At 47.8% G+C, this 22855-nt stretch overlaps 1 protein-coding gene across 2 annotated transcripts in view; it reads right to left on the reverse strand.

Annotated features, from left to right (window-relative positions):
• LOC144133380 (apoptosis-resistant E3 ubiquitin protein ligase 1) overlaps positions 1 to 22855 on the reverse strand; it is a 59961-nt gene that overhangs the window by 14197 nt on the left and 22909 nt on the right. For both annotated transcript variants that reach the window (XM_077666459.1, XM_077666460.1), the window contains exons 5-9: positions 3935 to 4137; positions 3299 to 3522; positions 2098 to 2341; positions 531 to 700; positions 261 to 429 (exon numbers count right to left, since the gene is read on the reverse strand). In XM_077666459.1, the coding sequence (XP_077522585.1) occupies positions 261 to 429; positions 531 to 700; positions 2098 to 2341; positions 3299 to 3522; positions 3935 to 4137 (1010 nt within the window). The remainder of the gene's footprint in view (positions 1 to 260; positions 430 to 530; positions 701 to 2097; positions 2342 to 3298; positions 3523 to 3934; positions 4138 to 22855) is intronic.

The raw sequence follows: 22855 nt of genomic DNA on the forward strand, positions 1-22855 counted from the left end.
CAATTAGGTCAAGTGAAAAATGAACTGAATAGTTACAAACAACCCAAACATGAGACTAACATTAGTCCAGAACAGTAAAAAAAATTAATTTGTTCTTAACAAACCGTACCTAAACAATTAAAGAGCAATTTTTACCAATTCAATATTATATTTGAAAAAGTAAATTGGCTCTAAACTCTGAAAAGTGCTTCCACGAGCTTGTAAATCCTATGTAGAAAAACAAACCACACACACAAGTAAAACTCCTGTGCCGCACTCACTTGAAAGTACGATGACGTGGAAATCTCCATTGCTCAAGCTTGTGCCACGGTAAGAGACGCTGACTTGGTAGCAGCCAACCCTGTCGAGTTTAAGTACTAGCGCGATTCTTGAGTTCTCGGGATGGCTCTCCCAGTGATAGCAGGATGGTACGGGTCTGTTCGTGCTCACCTACGCATTTTGGAAGAAGAAAAAAATACAAAATTGTGAATGCAGCAACGTAGAAAGCAAATTTGTGTACGGTGAAAGCACAAATGGGCGCAGCAGCTCACCTCAACAATGTCAACGCTGTACTCATCGCTGGGGTCAGTGGAGGAATCGATGGCACATGCATTGTTGTATTTGTCTCTAGGCTCTAAGAAGAGGTGGTGGGGTTCGTCCTGGGTGCAGACTACAGTGCAGCTGTGGTGAATAAATCCTGTCTTCTGAGGGTCCGGCCGACCTGTCCGAAACAAACAAGAGAAAAGGCGGAGACTGGCAACAGCTGCAAAAGTTTACCGCCGCACAGTGAGACAATGGCTGAAACGATGACAAAGAAGCTTGCTCCACTGATTGCTCGTGCCGATTATAAACTTTTTCACACACTATCCCATTGGAGTTGAGATCCACACTCGAGGTAGCAATGTCTGCTGCTGCAAAGTGTGACACTTTTACTGCAAGCATGAACCAAAATTATGAAACGTAAAGAAATGGTAGCCTGCTTCACTGTCACTGATATCACAAATTAGAGCCTTTTTTTTAGTGCAACAGCTACCTCAGATTGTTGGTATGAATGTATCTTGGTACACAGTGCAACTAACTTGCCACAGATAAGACAGTGATCGATTAACATTTCTTGCCTCACCTGTGTCACTCGAGTTACGCTCTGTAACTAGATGTTAACAACCTGGAAGATAGATTTCTGAATTCACTTCAAAGCCTGTTTCTGTTTCATTAACCCTTTGACACACTATATACAGAATTGCGTACAAAGCAAACTCAGTTTTTTCCAAGAGTGGGCTGCATCTGCAGCGGTTTCTTTGTTTCAGGTGAATTTTGCATCCTGCATCTCACAACTAAGCTGGTTCGTTATGGCACATAGGAAACACGGTAAATAATAATTCCGGAAACAGTGAGCGGGGTAGCACGTCGTTCACCATTTTTGTGCAGAGATATTTTGCCGTCTGTAGAAACAATTTTTTTTTTTGCAAATTCAAGCATAACGTACACCTTCGAAGTAGAAACTACTTCCATGCAAATTGTCTTCCTTGAGGTCTGAATATACTATTTAGGCACAAAAATATTTTATTTTGACAGAAACAAGAAAATGGCGTGTCAGAGAATCAAAATCACTCCTCGCATGATGCTGGGAACACTGCTTGCGCATACTATTTTGAGGCTCAATAAAAAAAATGTAGATACGATCAATGCTATTCCTGTGGCAGTGTATCTGTTAGCATTAGTGTTCCCCCCGGAAATAGCAGCCTCTACCACTGATGGGTTTAGGCCAAGCGCACGGGTGGAGTGATCAGTCCACCGTGCGACATGCCGTACCACTGCTCCAGTCTCCCGCTCCAATCTAGCAATCGCAGTATGAAACGCTGTACATCCTATCAACTCCTCCCACCCTTCAACTCTGATTGGTGACTGTGGTGTCCGTCTCACCATGTGTCATCCCTCACCCTCTTCCTTCCTCCTCTCCCCTGAAAGTGGAGAGGGGGAATTCACTCTCCCCACTTTGCTTCCAGCCAACTGAGGGTTTACACACCAGTGCCAACACCAGACAATTTCAGCAACAACGGGCGTTCTAATGCTAACGCACATTCAAAAAGGGCAAACTGCGAACAGCCCGAGGCAGACCTGGAAGAAAGTTCTTGATGAACGGCGAGCCGCGCACGTGCACCATGCCAATGAGGACCGACACGTGGCAGAGGCCGGCACGCCGCACTGTGAACTGCACCCTCGCCTGGTTGGCCAGGCTGGGGTCCGTGCCCCCCAGCTCCACGCTGCAGGCCACTTTGTGGGCGCCATTGCCAGCAACCACTTCCACCAGCAGCGGGTCCTCATCACAGATCGGGTAACTGCGCCCGTTGCGCTGGAAAAACTGCGAGGAGCAGCGACCGGTGAAGTGAAGCTACTCTTTAAGACAGACCTCAATACAGAAGTCAGCAGAAACTTGGACAATGAATAAACAGCAGTACGACCAAACCAGAAAAAAACATGCACTACCCAGCAATCAAGCCCATCAATAATAAAGCCGGACACACCTGTGACGACAAGAAGACACTTCAGCTACCATTTATGTTAGCTGGCTAACAAAGTTAAAAAATGCTTTAGATCTCTGTAGCAACAAGTAGTGCCTCCAAATCCACTTAAACTAGCATTCTCTTTCTGGAAATAGATATGGGCACCTTTCAAGTGAGATGCTACATGCAAGAAACAAAGATGGAGAAACCTAAATGCAAGAAAGGAACACAAGGTAACCTTCAATTTTTTTTTTTTTTAGAGACTGCGTATAAGTGGCTTTTAATGCAAACTATGAGAACAGGCTCGTTGAATTTCTCTGCTCTGCCTTTAGCTTGTGCCGGCACTGAACCTACCAACACATTAGAAATGCTGGAAGGAGATGGAAAGCCCCAGAGATAAAGAAACGCCAACCCTCGAGGGATGCGTTTTGTGGCCCCCTGATGCTGTTTCAAAGTGCATGGAGAATATAGTAGGGCTGAACAAAATTTGAAAATTTGCCTGGTCGCAACCACCCCCTTCGTATACTAAGCGCTGTTGTTCAGGCAGTGCTGTTATACGAGTAGTGAGCTGTGGCTATGCAGCCGTAAATAAATCCCGTCAGCCGCAAATAGATCCCGTCAGCGCGAATACATTTCCCATGGTTCTGCATAAGGATTTTGATCGTTTTGGATCATACAAATTTTTTCGTGACCGCATGAGGTTTGTGTCATCAAGATTCTACTCTAATTTTGACGCTACTTGCACGTTATGTCCTCGGTGCATGAGGTGAACCGCAAGAGCCTGCCCAGCTGCTAATGCAGCAATGCTGACTCACCCGGATGAAGAAGGTAAGGGTGGAGCCGACGACCTGTGGCTCAGTCCAGTCGAAGTCGACCTTGCAGTTGGACGGCGAGAGGTACTTCCCGGTGAGGTAGCTGAGGAAGCCGAGCTTGGCAGTGGCCGCCGCCGACTGGTCACACAACAGCCCCGCGGGCGCCAGCATCAGGGAGGCCACGCCCACCAGCACACAAGCCAGCAGGGACACACCCAGCATATCCCCTGTGGTAGCCCGCATTTTCGCATCAGACAGGTAGTGATGCCCAAGGCCGTTTGCTCACAATGCGGTGGGCAGGTTGCCACCTGCCACAGTGTGAAGGCTGTGATGAAGTCACAAGGTCACGTGACCTCTCTCAACCAATCAGAGAATTTCCTGACAGAGGAGCCGGAATTTTTGTTTGTGAGACAGCGTAAATGCTATCGCATTAAAATACTACTTGCATGCACAGATATTTATGAGGCAAATTACAATCCTGGATCATATTTAGGTGAGCTTCTGACAATTCAAACTAAGTTTTCTGGTCCCGCAATTTTAAATAGTCTACAGTGTTTGACACTCACAACTTTGAAATGAAATTAGCGCAGTAGCATGCTGCCTGACAACACACAATTCCCTGAGCCTGTAAGTACGCACCAAAGGCCCATGTCTTTTCTTGTTGCTCGATGAAGATCTGCTGCCAGATGCGGTCGGTCACAACCCAGAGTGCCTCAGGACTGTGCGGGAGCAACCCCACAGCATGCAGCAGTTCGGGAATCCAGGCCTCCTTGTGCCCAGGGTCGCTGCGGACTGTCCGCACTAGCTCCTCGAGGCTCTCAAATGGGAACTCGTTGAATGTCCTGCAACAACGTGGAATTCCAAACGATCTTGAGTGCACTGTCACTGAAGCCAAACAATTTAGAGTGCTTTTAAACTCAAGGACAATAATTGAAAGCACGTATATGAGCCTACCGGTTCATACGCAGCATTGAACCCACGTCTACATTTTGCAAGAATGGCCATATGAAATTGGGGGAGTCGACGTACAAACGGAGCAGATCTATTCATGGTGTCGAGCCATGGGCACCTCGTATCAGTGCCTGCTTTCGCCATGATGCATACAGTTCCATGCATTAAAAAAAAAAAATATTGCCAATCTGCCTTTTCCGCAAGATGTGGCGCCCTCCAGGGAGTGGCAAAAATTTGTCTCCTACTGATTGACAACAAACGCAGGTGGGAGAGGCAAGTGGCATCTGGTTCCATGAGAGCCAGATGTGCCTGCAAAGAGGCAAGTGCCTGCTTGACAGCTGCCGCCATCTGTCACGTGCGGCTGTCACTAACATAAACTGCGCACGCGCAGTAGGAGCTGGCGGTTTTGTTTTCAACCAGTGGAGGTGGAGAAGAGGTGCACATGCGCAAAGCGGCTGCGCGAAAGAGGTGGATCGCACACACAGATTGGTTCCGCCGACAAAAATTCCTACCGCGCTCCATGTACCCGGCTTGCTAGCACTGGCGGTCACCCGAGTGAAAAGCATGGTTATGCATAGTTGCACCGTCCTATCGCCTTTGATCGCCATCTGCCTCCGACTGCTTGCCTTAAATGCGGTTACGTCGTTGTGCGGCTGTTGCTTTTAGCTGCGAGTGTGAGGGTGGTGACGCCATCCCAGAGAAAAGAGCGTTGAATAGAAACCCTGTGAAGCAAGCATTCTGAAAATGTTGTATGCTTGAGATGAATACTTCTGAGCTTTCGAATGTCAAATACTTTACTACTCAGTCGAATATTCCAAATTATCACGAATTCGCACAAGTCTACATACGAAGTTTTATGAACACACATATATGCGATTTCTCTTTTCATATATGCAGATTTCTTGATGACAGAAGTACCATCTCAAACATCAGGTCAGTTCAGTGAATAGATATGACCTTCAAATATGTGCAACAAATTATTTTACAGCTTGGAACAGTGGCTACATCTTACTGCGAGGCATTGTTATTTAGTTTACTAGAGTTTAATATTTACAACCCTGTAGCTGTTGTGGCAGATTGCTACGGGGGAAAAAAAAAAAAGCAGGTTGAAAGCAGACAGAAAAAAAATCACCATCTCCCACACACTTCACAGTCTTGGCCTGATTGTTACTAAGCATGACAGTCTCATTTCCCTTAAATTATCCAAGCATAGATATCACTTCTGCAGTGTTTACACATCGATTTAACACAAGCAGAAAAACAGAAGTGCGCAAAATTATGCTTACAAGCTGAGAACAGTTCAAGGACGGTTCGCTTCTTTCAACTGAGAATTTAACAATTTTCCTCATACAACACCTGACTGCTCGGATAGCATGGTTATCTAGTGTGATTAGTAGGAAAACAGAACTCTCACAAGAGCAACTAGCGGATACACAAATATATATGTGCAAGAATAACAAATGTGTCATAAGATTACTGCCAATGCCAAATTCAAATTTGCCGATGCTGCCAATCAAGAGCATCAGTACATATCCACAAACATCATAGCTGGCAAGAGGAGTAACTGAAGTGCTGTGCAAGAAGTATGTCTTCTGAAGCAAATATGCAACACAGAACACTAGTCATAATGAAGCTTTTTCAGTATCGCAATTGTAGTGAACACCTGGTTAATCCTCACACCCTGCTCACGAGGCCAGTGCAAAAAACATCAACCATCTAGTATTTTGACACAGTCAAAACGAACTGGGGCCTTTGGATACAGGAGGCACTTCCTTTCGATGTTAGTATAAGGTAGAAAACAAACACTGCCACAAAAGACCTCTTAAACACACACATACACACACAAGGCCAATTTCACTAAGTAAGAGCAAGCTGAGACCCACTCAGAATGCCCAAAGAAAGAAAGTGCCATAAGCAGCATGAGCCCAAAAAAGGGTCACTCCAATCTTCTCCTTAATATCCTTCTATCCCTGAAGGAGATCTAATTAACTTCGGGAAACTCAGAAACAGAAAAAAGGCCAAAGAGGGCGACAGGAAGATCGAGTTTCTCCTTGCCTCTTTATTACACTTGTTTTCTTTCTTGCGTTAAACCAGCCAAGAAATCACTGTTTTCTTTCTATTACACATCATTCCTGTGCCCCCAACCCTTTTCTCCATCGCAAAAAGCCAGGGTCCGTTTTTTTCTTGGGTTTAAATCCAGCTGCCCATTTATCACTGTCGAGTACCATGGCCAACACGTCACCTGCTTCTGATACAAAGGCGGGTAGGGAGTGATCTCTGTTCCACTCTAATTTTAAAATGAGAGGGCAAGAAAAGAACAAAATGAACAGGAATGTCAGAAGAAAATGAAAGCAAAAGTAACAATCATCTCAAACATGTCTTTCTTCTCAAAATTTTTTCCCTCAAAAACTCCTTTTTTTTTTTCAATAATACGAATATAATCAATGCTACTCCTCAACCTATTGAGGCGTTCGCATTACTGATCGTGCACAGGACACCAAGCTAGTCATGAATGGATATCCCAACGTAAGTCCTCTTTATTTTCGGAGGTTTTCTTTTTTTGCATGCCACATTTTTTTTTTCCAGTGTACTGCTCAACAACACTGCTGTCGCACCTGTTACCTATTCCTTTAATGATGCTTGCGTTATAGAGTGCACCAAATACGTTACCAAGTTTTTCGGGCATGCACACGCTTCCTCCAAACATGAGCAAAAGATGGACAGGCAATGAACTGCATTCTTGCTGCCATCTGCTGTTCTGCATTGGACAGCAATCATTAACTGGCAATAATTAATAACTTGAACTTGTTCACATGGCAGTGAGTGTAGCTCTACATCCACAAGCTATTCAGTGATGAAGAAAATACTGCAGACAGCTCCGTAATTCTATGTAATGCCACTTAGCCCCCTACATAGGAGAGCATCAATTCCAAGAAACAAAGGAGAGAAAAATAAACCTTGCAGAAAGTTTTTACACACTGCATCCAGTAAGAACACAGTGAAAAAAAAAGTAAGCTGACCAAAGCAAAAGAGCTAAGTTAGGCTGACTGCGCTTCCCAGGCAAGATTGGAAAACAAGGGGAAAAACACAATGGTCACTAAAGTGCCGTACTGGAGAATCGTACCAAAACCTAAAAGGCAGCCGTGGAGAAGGGCTCTATCATGTAGATGCTCTGCCGACATAATGCGATGCGACAGCAATGCATAATTTACCGCCTCCGAGTAATGAGCTTTGGCAGCAGGCAGGAGGTGCTTTTGCAGTGCGCTGTGCAATGTTTCAGGGGAGAAGGAGGTTCAGTGCCCACATCTCATTTCCTGTTCACTCGCGTGACATAAAGAGTCACTTATATGAGCGCACTTCACCCATATGTGGCGCTTGCTTTTTTATTCATAATTACCACATACGAAGCAGTGAGATGATGAGACAGAGTGCAAATATAGCCCTTGCTTTTCATGCTTCAACCCTGAAAAGCCTAGGTCCAGGAAGCAGGAATATTCTCCATCCTTTGCAAGTTGCAAGTTACCTTTTTAATTTTCGTTTGGAATGGTATTACGGACAACGGGAGAATTTACCATTCATCATGCTGTTATTATTTCACGTATTTCTGTTTGTACTTTCACGCATGCTTTGTTTTCTTCTGTATTTTGTGTACTTGTGCTCTGACCATATTTATGACCACGAGATATTGACTGTACTGCTGATGCCTGAAATTCACGCTTCTTTTTGGCAATTCCTCTCCAGTAAGCACCCTCAAGTGAGGGCTACAGCATTATTAAATAAATAAATAAATAAATAAATAAATAAATAAATAAATAAATAAATAAATAAATAAATAAATAAATAATCATGCCCACTTTCATACTACCATTCTGTCGCAGAGACCACCCTCACTTGTTACGCAAGACACCATAACAGACAACACAGTATAGCAAGAAGAGAGCCTGCACATGATAAACAGCATCATGTGAAGCAAGCAAGAAATGTTGCAAGGCATGCGAACTTAACAGCACTTTGCCTTTGCGGGAATTAGCGGCTACTTACCTAAGAAGTTAGTTGGCAGTACACATGCGTGATAATGTAAGTCCAGAAAATAAAAAAAAACACTGCTTCAAAGCACCCAAGTACTTCCTCGTTTGGCATAGCTACTCATCTTTCCACAGGCTAACAGGGATCCCACTAGATCCAACCTCTTTGAAGCCAGCAACATATCCACTGAATCAGGTTAGCTTCTTAACGTGAAAAAGAAAATGGTAGAAACAGCACCCGCAAATTTCCCCAGCGCATCAAGAACGAAGAAAAAAAAGAAAAAGAGAAAAAAAGCACACCGCGACGTTAGGAACGTAGGGGAAAGGAGGAGAGACGTGGCGTCCCTGGCGGCGCCTAATTCGCGCGCTCCGTCGCGCAATCCATTCATTATTCGAGGAAATGCAAGTTTCATGCTTGCCCTATCCGGCCAGAAACTTCCCGGCGACTGACGGACGAACGAACGGACGGGCGGGCGGAGAGACGCGGCGGAGTACGGGGCTTATATGTATACGGGGGCTATACACACGCAACGCTCGTGTTGTTGTCCGTATTCTTTTCGGGCCCACAGCGCAGCACACCACACCACTGCCCGCCCACGAACGTCAGGCGGCACCAGGGCTTCGTTAAACTTTCAAAAAGCGGGCCAAGGCCGCCAGCGAGAGTGAACGAGGAGCCGGCGGGTAATGCGAAACAGACGCCCGAACAGTCCCCGACACGACGGAACGGGGGCGGGGAAAGGAAGAAACCAGGGGAGGGGGGGGGGGGAAGGGGGGGGGGTTGTTCCTGCCTCTAATCGTCATCAGCGCTGTTGTTGTGCGCTCCGGAGACCGCACTCCTCGTCTTCGTCAGTGCCTGTACAGCAGGCGTCCACTTCAATCTGTTTTGCAAAACGAGCGACGTCGTCTCTTTCAATTACAACCCCCCCCCCCCCCCCCCCCCCCCCCGTTACACGCATGCAAACACACAGAACGCGAAGAAATACGGACATTCTTTCTTCGCATTCTAATTTTTTTTTCACTTAATGATTTGGGGAGGGGGGAACAATGCTAGCAGGTCGATCCGTCTTCGCCCGGGCGGCGCGTATTTTTAGCGAATTCAGAAAGGTCGCTCGTACAGAGCAGCGTTCGTTCGGAGCGTACGCAGTGCAAAATAGTGAGAAAAAAAAGAAAACGGATGCGCGGATTTAGGGCCGCTATGTGCGCGCGAATTTCTCACGCGAGTGCAAGCGGTTTCTTGGGAGAGCCCGCGGCTATTTTCGTGAAGGCTCGCGCTTGACCATCGCACGTACCCGCCGCAGTCGCAACAACAACGGACTACAATAACACGTTGTTGCAACGTCTATATATGGATCTGAAGTCAAATTTCAGAAGATCCGCTCGGCAACGAGGGAATTCGGAAAGCATCATATGTGCCCCTACTACTATACGATAATATTAATAACTAATCACACATCACCAACGACTAATTTTGGCACTCTCAACTTTCAAAAAGCGTCCGTGTCCACACGAAAATGCCGAGAATACAACGCGTTCGCGTGAAGAAAATCGAGTCCTTGATGTCATCGTCAACGTCAGACGAACTGAATTTCGCTACACGACAAAACGCCTTCCCAATGCCCTCTAATTATTCCTAGTGATGTGGTAAGGAGTGGCCAGTTACTACACCGCGGGTGCGAAGCGTTTTCTGTTGAGGCAGCTAGCACTTTACCTCGACAAGAAAAACCAGCCATTAAAGTGCTCTCTAATACTGGCCAACAAAACCTCGGACAAGTGAGACTAAGTTGGTCAAGGTGCAACCACATTTGAAAAGGATCTTCAAATGTATATTCTTGTTTCTTTTTTTTCCTTGAGCTCCCTGTAAAGCATTCCTCACCAAACAATGCTCAAAGTACAACAGTATCTCATTAAAAAAGAAAACACTGCAAACCAAGCTTCAATAAAGCTCACGAGCATTTCAATGGTAATTTTTATTAGCAAAGCTGACTAGCCTCTAGAAACAAAAGTAAACAAAGAAACCGAGAGGCTCCCTAAATTTCACTAATAGCAAGAAGAGACAACACAAGACAGCGCGCTCCAACTTTCCGCATGGGGACGTCTCCAAAAAGAGCGCGTCGGACAGAGGTTTGCCGGAACGACGATAAATGGAACGGAGGGGCAAAAGACAACGGGCTGGAACAAATGACCGGCATCGCCATCTCACGTCTCTAAACTGGACGACGCCGAGCGAATTGTCTACCGGGAGATACACGAACACTGGCCAGTCGGAGACAAAAACAAAAAACAAAGACACGCATGGCCGGCCCAGCCATTTCAATTCCAGAGCTAAACAAGATACAAAGCCTTTCAAAGCATTATTTACGTTTTAAGTGCTGGCAGCACCGTGGCCGGGCGGCAATGCCATCGCAATACTACGGCAGTCGCAAGGGACAATACTATCGCTAGCAATCCAAGCACGCACGCACGCTCAATTCGATGTGAACGGGCCTCTAAAACGGAGGAAGAGATTTTAAAAGCTCGCGTTCTCACCCCTGTAAAGCGTGCTTTGCCTGCACAACACCGGCGTAGTAGGCAAAGCCGAACTACAAACAGACAAAGGAAAGCGCAAAAGAATGCAGTTGCACCGAGTGCTGAATATAAAACGAACAAAGAAGCAAGTGGGAGAGAGGGGGGGGGGGGTTAGATGCGCGAGGGACAGTACAAAAGGCGATTCGGGGAATCACTTGGTCGATTTAACGGGCCAGAGCTTTTCCCCTTCCTGTTCTTCTTCCACTTGCGCCCACTTGCACTACTTATATCCGATAATGCAGCGGCCACTGCTATACAAAAGCGAACAGAACACAAGACGCACGCCACAGACGCCGCGCAAAGGGGAAGCACGCGACAGCTAAGAAAGGATAAACAGATAAATAAATGAAAAAAAAGGGGGCGGCAGAAATGAGAGAGATGGCCAAGATTTAGGAGACAGAAATGGATCGGGCAAGGAAACGCCGCTGCGTTGGCCGAGCCGTTGGCGACAGTCACGGCGTTGCACAAGGCGGCTGGCCGACGGAGTACGATGCGGAGGGGGAATTAAAATATCGAACAAAACAGCTTGCGCGTGTCGCACTGCTGTCACCGGTCGGTCGATGCATCGACGAGGGAGAGGAGGAGGAGGAGAACTTTGTCGCGACGAGCTCTAGCTCTGGGCCAGTTGATCTTATCGCGGAATGGGGCGGGGGTGGGGGAGGGGGGGAGAACAAAAGAAGAAAAAAAAAACAGGACACGAGCTCACGCACGCGCGTGTTGTTGGTGTTAGGGGTTGTCGTGCTGGAAAGAAGGGACTGAGAGGAGACTGGGGAGTGGGGGAGAATCAGTGGCTCTCCCAGCGGGATACGACGACGCTATGTCCACGTCGTCGTCTTGGAGACGGCGGCCACGCCAAGCGGCTGGATTTCCTGAGCGACAGAGACGACCTTCGGCGACTCGGAGACTAATAACGGGTCTCGATCAGAGCGGCACAACAGAAGAAAAAAAAAGAAGAAGAAAGTGCATATGTGACAAGACAGCCACGTAGGAAAAACGCGACAAAGTTTATTGCGAGGATCCGGCTAGTGGACCGGCCTTTTCCACGTACTTGAAAAAAAAAAGAGAAATACTTCAACTATACTTCTACCGTTTATACTGCAACGGTATATTGGAACGGTTTATGCTGAAAAGGTCTTCCACGTAAAATATGTAAAAAAAGTCAATAAATTGAAAAGGAAATTAAAGTGCAGACACGGAGAGGGGAAAAAAATTGAGATTTTCGGGCCATACACGGCGCGAAAAAAAATAAAGAAAATGAAATCCTTCAAATTTTAGACAACCTGCCAAGAAGCTGTGAGGAAGAGAACGTTTCTTTTCCCTTCCTCCCTACCTTCCTTTTTTTTTCGGGCATCAGTAGTCGAGATGCACTACAATGAAACGTTCGTTCTTTTCCATCTTTTTTTTTTACCGCACTATTGACGGCGTTGTCGTCTGCTGTCACACAAAACCCGGTACGGACTACTGCGTAATTTATTTTTTTTTAACAGCTTCAGCTGTACGTGGCACGTTCGAGGCGAAATCCCGGCGTTTAACCCGCCCCCACTCTCCCCTCTCTTTTGAAACATCATGCGGGCACCCTTACATCCCATGACTGCTTACTGCATCCGACTACTACACCACTCTCAGCAAGAGACAGTCACTACAGTAAGGTAGGCTCCAATATGCACAACGCGAGAAGCCGACTTCGATCTCGACCTGAGGCGATCAAGGTCGTTATCTACAACTTAAAATTAGGAGGAACTAGTCACGACCGAGGCAGTGCGGAATTATTCACGTCAGAGCACACGACCAGCTCATCCACCCCCCCCCCCCCCTCCACTGTCCAAAGAAAACAAAGGTATAGTGTTAGCTACAAGCGCACCTGCGGAGAATTGCGACGAGAGGTTACTCCGACATGAAAGTGTGGACATGGAGGCAAACATTGAACTGCTTAGAAATTGTAGATACGCAGCTAACAACAGTAAGCAAACACTTCCAATCGCCAGTGGATGAAACTGTCGCGCAGCTCTTGCACTTAAAAAAATGGTCTATAGACAGGCTATGGACTTTATATCAACTCTATTGCCTTTCTATAGATATTTCTTTTTCTCAATTCATAATTTATAGACAAATGTCTACTATAAGTGTATGGCCACAAAACTATAGATTGTCTATAGACTGCCTATAGAATTTGTATTGCCTATAGACTATTCACTAGGATTTGTCTATAGACTGTCTATGGTAGGCTGGTGGAAGGCAGGCAGGTGGAAGAGAAGGCTAAGGCAACAACCGCGAAGAAAAAGACTGGGGGTTGTCAGACCAACCATAAGAGCCCTTTTGTGCCCTGTAATGTGGGGGTTGTCTACAGGATTCCGTGCACTTGCGGGTTGAGTTATATTGGCCAGACAGGACGTTGCATCAACGCTCGTCTTAGTGAGCACCACAGGTCCCGAGATAATGGGTCTTCTTGTAACCTTGCCCGCCACTGGAGAGAAGGTACTTGCACCCCTCTGTTGTCTAACACCATCATCCTAGGAAAACATAATGACAGCCTAACGCGGGAAATTTTGGAGGCTTTTCACATCCGCTTGGAACCTGATAGCTGCATTAGTGATCCTTCTGTCACACTAACTGATAAAGAGATGACGTTTTTATCCGGCCAAGATGTGTAGTCTTGCGCTCGTGCTGATTGTCACCTTTGTGGGCATTATTAGCAGCTTTGTGTTGTTTTTCTTTTGGTTTTTTCCCTCTTGTTTGTGTTTGGCGTTCTTAGTATTTAAGATGCTTGGACGTGAATTAAAAATCTAGTTCCGAGTCAGTGCTTGTGGCGTCCTTTCTTCGTTGTGTCCCGTTGTTTTATTGCGCTGTTCAAATATGCATCAATACCAACTCGCCCAGTTCGCAGCTTTAATGACTGTCTATGGGATTTATATTGCCTATAGAATATTCTTTGAGATTTGTCTATAGACAGTCTACAGACTTTATAGAAAGAAGTATATAGACAGTCTGTAGACTGTCTAAAGAAATTTTTCTAAGGACGGGACGGGACACAAATGAACTTCTTTTAATTTTCTTCTATTTTGGCGGCTGCTCACGACAAAAACTTTCAAGCCGCTGGAGAGTCTCTATTACAGCTTACAGCAATCGATTACTCAGCCTTTCTCCAAGTCACCTCCCGTACATTGCTCTATTGGGCGATTGTGGCCGCGCAGTTATGCTATGCATTGAAGCACGAGTGACGTCACAAGTAAACAGAATCCAGTTCCACAAAGTGCACTGAGGCGCAACTTTGTGAAATTCAAGGAACATACTGCGCCCAAGTGCGGCTGTTTCAGTGACATGTTCGCGTATACGTTAACACACTGGTATACGTACGTACTAACAAAGTGCACAGTGCATGAACTAATGTGCATGGAAACGTGGTCTTTAGCTCACGTAGAGTGGTAACATAATACACAGATCATATAGTAGTGTGGTAACATCAGCACACAGTGCACATAAAATTGTGGTAACCGGTACGGTGCAAAATCGGCGTCAAATGAAACGCGAACACAAAAACTCCAAAATATTAGCTGCTGGAGGTGTAATGAATACGGGCCGCTTATATTAGCAGTCACAAAGACCGGTCTTCGCGCCTTCGAAGTGACCTCACTCGACTAGGATCACGTTGTACTGTTCGCATTTTATTTGGCGTTTCCAATGCACGGTAGAGTGTCATAACAAAGCACAACACAGTGGGCAAAGCAGTGCGCTACGTTTATGCAGTACAGAGGGATTGCCTATAGAACACGTTCCGGAAGTGTTTCGGGCTGAACACGCGATATCTAGCAATAACATTCGATTAAAAATGGTCTAGAAGTAAGCATGTGTGGTTAAACTCAAATGATTTCATCGTCATTTCTTGCCTTCCTGGTCACAGCGGCTTTGGGAGCTGCGGAACACACAGTTCGGTCGTCCAAGACGTGTGTTTTGCCCGCTGCATGTGCGCCAAAAAGTACATTATTGCACTTAAGACAACAGCGAAATTAGATCGCAGGACCAATGGCACTTTGATTACTTCCGCCGCGACGTTTGCGTATCCCATTCGAGGCTGCGCGATGGCTGAGGCCCAGCCAACGAAGACGCTTCCGTAAACACTCGTAAAAAAAATTCCCCGTGGCACACCGCCACAGCGCTTTCTACTATTAAGTCATCTGTTGCTGTCTGTAACTAAATGAAAGCCGCCGTTAAATTTTCCTTTACGCTCTAGGTCCCTCCTTCAGAGCGGAACGATGCATGCCTCCACGGCCTGCCTTTTACGACCAACCCCCTCCCTTTTATGGCCGCTATCAGATGTACTAAAAGAGGCAGCTAGAGGGCACTAGGTCGCACTAACCAAATTAGCTATCACAGTAAAGACGCCTCACTGGAGCACACGGACTTGTGTGCACAAGTGGCGCCACCTACCCACCAGCTTTGGGACAATCGGCCGGGTAGAGAAGGAAGGGGGAGAGGGCGGCGATTAAGACTTTGGTTCCAGAAAGCAATCAAACAAACGTAAAAAAAAAGAAACTACACAATGCGCTCCGAGGCGTTTAACATCAAAAAAACTGTGATTTTGCATACAATTCTAAACTTCCACTATATAACCACGATTCCCGAGAAGGTCACTTCCACAAACACTGTCCGTCCAGCGCGTTTGTTCAAAGAAATGGAGTTCGCGCCTCGCTTCAATTACTCGCTGCCCAGACTGATAGTTTAGAAATTGTGACGAAGTGCTATGGGCCCGACCATACGTGTTATGCGCTCCAAGGAAACGCGTACCCGTTCTATACACAGGATCGAAGAACGCCGCACGGCGGATGATTCCTAAATCGATCTATTCCGTAATAGGAGGGGGGGGGGGGGGGGGGGCTTTGCGGACTTGCGCCACATCACTTGGCACATGCAACCACTTTCGCGTTTCACCCGCAGGCGCAAAACGCCACGGCGCCACACTGACTCCCCCCCGCCCGCGTGAACGTCTACAATGGCGGAATAGAAAAAGACGCGCCTCAGGGCTGGCAGAAAATCTCTGTTCAATGAAACAGGCAGGCTAAAAATAATAAAACGACGACACTGCAAATAGTAATAATTAATAATAATAATAGGCTTTTGGGGGAAAGGAAATGGCGCAGTATCTGTCTCTTATATCGTTGGACACCTGAACCGCGCCGTAAGGGAAGGGATAAAGGAGGGAGTGAAAGAATAAAGGAAGAGAGAGGTGCCGTAGTGGAGGGCTCCAGAATAATTTCGACCACCTGGGGATCTTTTAACGTGCGCTGACGTCGCACCGCACACGGGCGCCTCAGCGTTTTGCCTCCATAAAAATGGAGCCGGCGCGGTCGGGTTCGAACCCGGGAACTCCGGATCAGTAGCCGAGCGCTCTAACCGTGCACTGAGCCACCGCGGCGGGTAACAGTGCTACCGAACGCGAAATTCATCGAGAGGTGGTGCCCAACTGTAAAAAAGTAAGGACGGCAGTCGGAAACGCCTCTCTCGCAGCGTGCAACGCTCTAAACAGAAAGGAGTAAAAAATGGAGTGAGCTGACCTCTGGCGCACTCCATTTCATAAAAAGGGAGTGCGCTAGAGGAGAGTTCACTCCCTTTTTACTCCCATATAAGGCGTAGCCGGTGGCGACGCCGGGAGGTCGCTGCGGGACCACAGAAAGGATCGAAAACACAGCAACTGCGAGCGAAGTTACGATTGTACACGAGACTCCAATAAACCCATCGTGGAGGGCGGGCGCGTACATGAGCAAATCGCAGATGTGTGCCTTCTGTAGCGGTCGCGCGGAGACCGAGTTCTCAGGGTTTGAGGCAGCTGTCGCGGCAAAAGAAGCCGTACAACACTCATTGCAGCCCCGTTCAAATCAGGCGCAAAAGCTGCAAAGTATCAATGCTTCCCTCGACTCAGTTCGCGCATTTCTTTCCAGTAAAATATTTTACTAAGCTCTTGCCGATCTTATTTAACCTGCAGTGCGCGTCCCAGAGGGGAGTAATAGAAAATAATAATAATCGGCTACTGATCCGGAGTTCCCGGGTTCGAACCCGACCGCGGCGGCTGCGTTTTTATGGAGGCAAAACGCTAAGGCGCCCGTGTGCTGTGCGATGTCAGTGCACGTTATGTGTGCTGTGTTATTTCAGTGCACGTTAAATGTTGGACGTCAAAGACCCCCAGGTGGTCGAAATTATTCCGAAGCCCTCCAATACGGCACCTCTTCCTTTCTTCTTTCACTCCCTCCTTTATTCCTTCCCTTACAGCGCGGTTCAGGTGTCCAACGATATATGAGGCAGATACTGCGCCAATTCCTTTCCCCAAAAAAACAATTATTTTTCACAACAATAATAATAATAATCATTGGTTTTTTGGGGAAAGGAAATGGCGCAGTATCTGGCTCATATATCGTTGGACACCTGAACCGCGCTGTAAGGGAAGGGATAAAGGAGGGAGTGAGAGAAGAAAGAGGTGCCGTAGTGGAGGGCTCCGGAATAATTTCGACCACCTGGGGATCTTTAACGTGCACTGACATCGCACAGCACACGGGCGCCTTAGAGTTTTGCCTCCATAAAAACGCGGCCGCCGCGGTCGGGTTCGAACCCGCGAACTCCGGATCAGTAGCCGAGCGCCCTAATCACTGAGCCACCGCGGCGGGTGGAGTAATACACAAAGAGAACATAATACGCACAAGATATAAAACAATACAAGCATATTTTAGGTTCACACTGCCCAACGCTAATTCAGATACACCAGTTTACTGACGTGGAAACAGTACAGCAGAGTGGTGAAATAAGGAATCGCTCAATGGACGGAGATTTCAGTCACGTTACGAACGTGGAATGAACGAGTTCGAAAACTCCTCAGCACTGCACGAATTAGTTCCCCACTTTCTTCTTACGGCCGCGTTCTAGTGGTCGGCCACTCCAGCTGCCCCACAACGCGCTCTCTAACCGGACGCAGAACTGAGCTGCGGACAGAGGGGACATATATTTTGGCCTTGCGCTAGGGAACCGATGTTGTACAAACGCAGCGTACATTACACAGCGAACTCTGGTTAATTCTAACTTCCGGTTTACTCAAACTAACGACGCTTCCGGCCCGTCAACATAACGCGCGTAAAGATAGGGCTTCCCTGAAGTCCAAATCCCCATCATGGGAACAAAATTTCTCGGTGTACGCTTTGAATTTCAATTATGTTGCCTGCAGCGTAGGAACAGTAATCTGAGGGTCCTCTTGTACGCCCTTACAAAAAATTTATTTAGAAATCTATGAACTGTCTTTTGACTTTTGTCTATAAAGTCTAAAGATTTTCTAAAGACAAGCCCTATAGACTAGTCTGTAGGTAATACAAATCCTGTAGACAGTCTAGAGACGAGCTATAGATTTATGGCCATATACTTTTAGTATACTTTTGTCTATAGACAGTCTATAGATTATCAACAGACATAATGAGATATCTATAGGAAGACAATATAGTCTATAAGAAGTCTGTAGATAGTCAATAGACCATTTTTATCAGGGCTGCAGGTTCGGGGTTCGATCCCCCGTGCCGCCTGGTAGCCACCGGTTCCCCAGTGGGTACACACGATATCCCCTGGCCTGGCGCCCGCCGCTTCTCTGGGGATGAAATGCTAGGGAAAAATGAGGTCTTTGACCCCCACCTCGAAACAGACCAAAACACGTCAGCCACGGAGCTCTTGAGCCAAGAGGTCCCTAGCGTCAATGAAATCAAATGACCGTCATCATCATCAATCCCAATTACTGAGAGCCGACCGTTATGTCGAGCGCGACCACTTCTTGGGCCCGCAGTGCGCGACCCAGTTCCCGAGTATCTTGACATGCAACGCACACACACAATGTATAGCATAGTACAGAGAGCACACTTGGACCGCCATCTATAGGCAAGCGTCAGCAGCGACAGACGGCGCGCCAGGGTGATTGATTGCTGCGGGCTGAGCCGGTCGCTCCAGCGCAAAACGGCGCAGCATTACGGACGCCGAAGACTGCAGCATCGACGAATCGGGAGCCAAATTCGCAAACAATGGTTCGCGCGTAGGACAGCGAGTTTGCCATTCGGAATATTTTCTCCTTTTCCGGAGAGAGAGAGAAACAGAAGGACGGAAAGGCGGGAGGTTAACCAGGCGATGCCCAGACAGCCTACCATACACGTGGGGAGGAGAAAAAAGGGGGAAAAAAGGGAAATAAAGGGCGGCAACGATATGAGTTTTTCACGTGTCCATCGATCACTATGACAAGGGGATAGAGGGCGCACACTTAAAGTTTATAGTCGGGAACTCAACCCCGAGCCCTTGAAAAACTCAGGGCGTGGATCTGAGCTATGTCAGCATAGAAAAGGCACAGCTTGCGGTGAATGACAAAGGCTCCTTTTCCGGAAATCTCTTAGAGGGAGGGGGGGGGGGGTAAATATGGCGAAAAAGAGAATTCTTACGGTGTTTCAGAGCATTTTAAGAACCGAAATTCCCATTTTCTTCCAAATATGACGGAGTTTTCAAGCTGCTGTAGAAAAGAAAAAGGAATTCTAGGTCTCATTGAAAGAATTTTTGCCAAGGCATGAAACATCACTAGCGTATATCCGGTATCGTGACTGGCTATAGGCCGAGGGCGCCGCACGAGCGATCGCAAATCTTTATTTCTAGGCTCGATCGGCCCCTCTTTGGTCAGTGGAGGCTCTGTGTCTCCCATACAGCGCTGCACCGTTTTAGAGTTGGACGAGTGGAACAACAGCGAGGGGCGCGGACAGCTGCTGTTTGCGCAGCGACGACAATGTGCCACAGAAGGAAGGAAGTCCAGAAGAATCCTTCACGTTCTCCAGACCCCTGTGCAAACTTCAGCGTCGTCTCCAGGACGACGCCGCGGCATCGGTCACATCTCTCCCATTCGGAGCGCGCACAGCGAAAGAGTACAGACAGGAGAGGGGGTAAAATTCGAACACTGGCGCGGCGCGATAACGTCCCCGACCGCCACGTAAGGCGCGGTTAGAGCGAGTTGCACGCTTGTGCCACCTGGTGGCCCGAAAGACAAGCGTGAGTTTTCTTTCCCGCGCACTCGTCACACGTCTTTTACGCTGCTGACGATTACTACGAGACACTCAACGCTTTTAAATGCACCCAGGGAAAGCATCAAGTGCGACAGTTAGTCCCTTCTGCGGTGGCATCCATAGCAAATGTTTGAGTGGAAAGGTTGCATTCCACGTCGCCAGGTGCCGCCACTGAACTCGCCTTCTAGATCACGTGACGTTATCTTCTAGCCCATGGAGGAAAGAAAGCTCAGGAGAGGTCCTCGAACTGCACGCCAAAAAAAAAAAGTGTGCCAAAGGTCACGTGCTTTCGCAACGACTTCTGGGAGTCTTTGGCCGGCGGCGCAGACAATAGTAACGCTGCACGCAGCGGCGTCGTCTGCTGCGTTGTCTGCTGCGCATGCGCAAGCGCGCAGAGACGGCGGCTAAATAAAGGGGGAGGGGGTGGAGCCTTCACATCCGGCTTCGAAAAAATGTGGCCTAACGGCCTCTCCCGAATCCTTTCCTTCCACCATGTGCTAGTGTATGCAACTTTATCCAAGGTCGACTGCTCCGCACTCCACTCCCCGTGGGCACCTCGCATCTCTGCCGACCTCGCTGAGCGAATCAAGGCACGTTCGATGTGGCCCCACGGGAAATCATGGCGGGGAACAGAAAAACAAAAAAAGCAAGTGAATCCCCTCCGTCTTGGCTCGCAGCGAGTGCGTGGGAACGAGGCTATAGTGCGCGGAGAGCCTATTCTCGCGCAGAAGGACGACGTCGTTAAGCTGCAGACGATGGCCCCCCCGTATACGGCACTCCAGGTGAAGTGAGAAAACGAGTGAACGTAACAACAGTGGCATAATGTACTATGGCGATAACGAAACTATCTCACAGCAGTATTTAATTTTGTAATTACCTAATTTATTAATATCCGGTGAACGGACTTTTCAACTAATAACGTTGAATAGCGTTTCCGGAAAATGTTTAACACACACGGACACAGACACACACCTGCCGACCGTGCGAGGCGGCAGCTCATTTAATCGTAAGAGGCTGGCCGGGAAGAGCAAACTGGGTCGCACCCTAACCCAAGCAACCCAAGTCCCGCCGATGGCAGCACCTGCCATAGAAGAGCAGTGGAGCATCTTAGCTTTGATCGCTGCACCACTGCGCCAAGAATGGTAGGAAGACTCCCAGGGATCCATGAATGGAGAGAACGACCAATTCCGCATATCCGAACAACTGCAACCACCCGCCGCGGTGGCTCAGTGGTTAGGGCGCTCGACAACTGATCCGGAGTTCCCGGGTTCGAACCCGACCGCGGCGGCTGCGTCTTCATGGAGGAAAAACACTAAGGCGCCCGTGTGCTGTGCGATGTCAGTGCACGTTAAAGACCCCCAGGTTGTCGAAATTATTCCGGAGCCCTCCACTACGGCACCTCTTCCTTCCTTTCTTCATTCATTCCCTCCTTTATCCCTTCCCTTACGGCGCGGTTCAGGTGTCCAAAGATACATGAGACAGATACTGCGCCAATTCATTTCCCCAAAAAACCAATTATAACAACTGCAGCCCGGGAACAGTGGGTCTGAACACCGGAACCGAAGAGAAAACCGATCTGCTAGCGCGCCTAATTCGCATTTGGCCTAATTACTCGAATCGATTTTTTCTTAACGCCACCACATTTTACGACAAAACTGGCACCGAAACAAAAAAACCTCTTTCACAAGCCCGCAAAGGCAACCACAGCCCGCTCTATATTACAAAGACCCACGTTCTTCACACCATGCATTCCCACGCCGGATGATGAAAGAGCCGCACTCGCCCGAAAGTTTACGGTGTGCACACACAGCGGCCGCACGGATGCGTGCGGCGCCCGTGTAAGCTCCCCCAAGAGCGAGCAATCTCGCTCACCACGCGTGTAGAACCAAACGGAAGCGATCTCTCGAAACGCACAAAAAGGAAAAAAAGAACTATAAAAGCAAAAAAATGGGAAAGAAAGGAGAATAGAGTCTAGCGCCAAAATAAATGCCGCAGGCAGACAGCGAAAAGATGGGGTCAACTCTGCCCGCGCACGCCACCTCGCGTGAGGACGAGGACACGATTCGAAGATGACGACACCAACGCCACCGCCGCTAGCACGTAGGCGGAAAAGCGGGTACGCGGTGATGAGCTCGGGGGTAAACAGGCGCCAGGCTTTACAGAACACACTCAGGCTATGAGGGACGCCGTAGTGGAAGGCTACGTATAGTTTCGACCACCTGGGGCTCTTTAATGTGCACTGACATCGCACAGTGTGCGGGCCTCTAGAATTTCGCCTCCATCGAAATGCGACCGCCGCGGCCGGGATCCAGCCCGCGTCTTTCGGGTCAGCAGCCGAGCGCCCTAACCACTGAGTCAGCGCGGCGGCTGATACTATGGGGAGTGTGCTATGCTGTACAGTATACACACTAGGAAGTATTCTAGACAGGGTGTACGGTACAGGGAATACACCACGGGGAGTATAGTGCAGGGACAAAACTGCACGGAGTACACCGCAGAAAGTATACTAAAGGGTATGCAACGCAAGGACTACATCAAGAGAGCCTACTGGAGGTTGGATATTACACGGAATGTGGTACGGGAGCACACTAAAGGTAGAATACAACGGGGTGTATAATAAACAGAGTATAGTGCAGGGTGTTTATTGCAAGCAGTAGATTAAATAGAGTCTTACTGCAAAAAGGATATTACACTAAATACACTACGGGAGCACACTAGAGGCAGAATACTACAGGGTATATAACAAGAACAGCACACCGCAGGGAATATACTGCAGGGTGTAATATGCAAGGAATACATTAAATAGAGCCTAATGCAGGAAGGATATTACACGGAACACACAACAGGTAGACTACTACACAGTGCGTAATAAATAGAGCTCACTACAGGAAGTATACTCCAGGGTGTGTACATTAAAGAGAGGCTACTGTAAGGGGGATATTACACAGATTACACAGAAGCTG

Source organism: Amblyomma americanum, chromosome 5 (genome assembly GCF_052857255.1).
Source record: "Amblyomma americanum isolate KBUSLIRL-KWMA chromosome 5, ASM5285725v1, whole genome shotgun sequence".
NCBI classification, from domain to species: domain Eukaryota; kingdom Metazoa; phylum Arthropoda; class Arachnida; order Ixodida; family Ixodidae; genus Amblyomma; species Amblyomma americanum.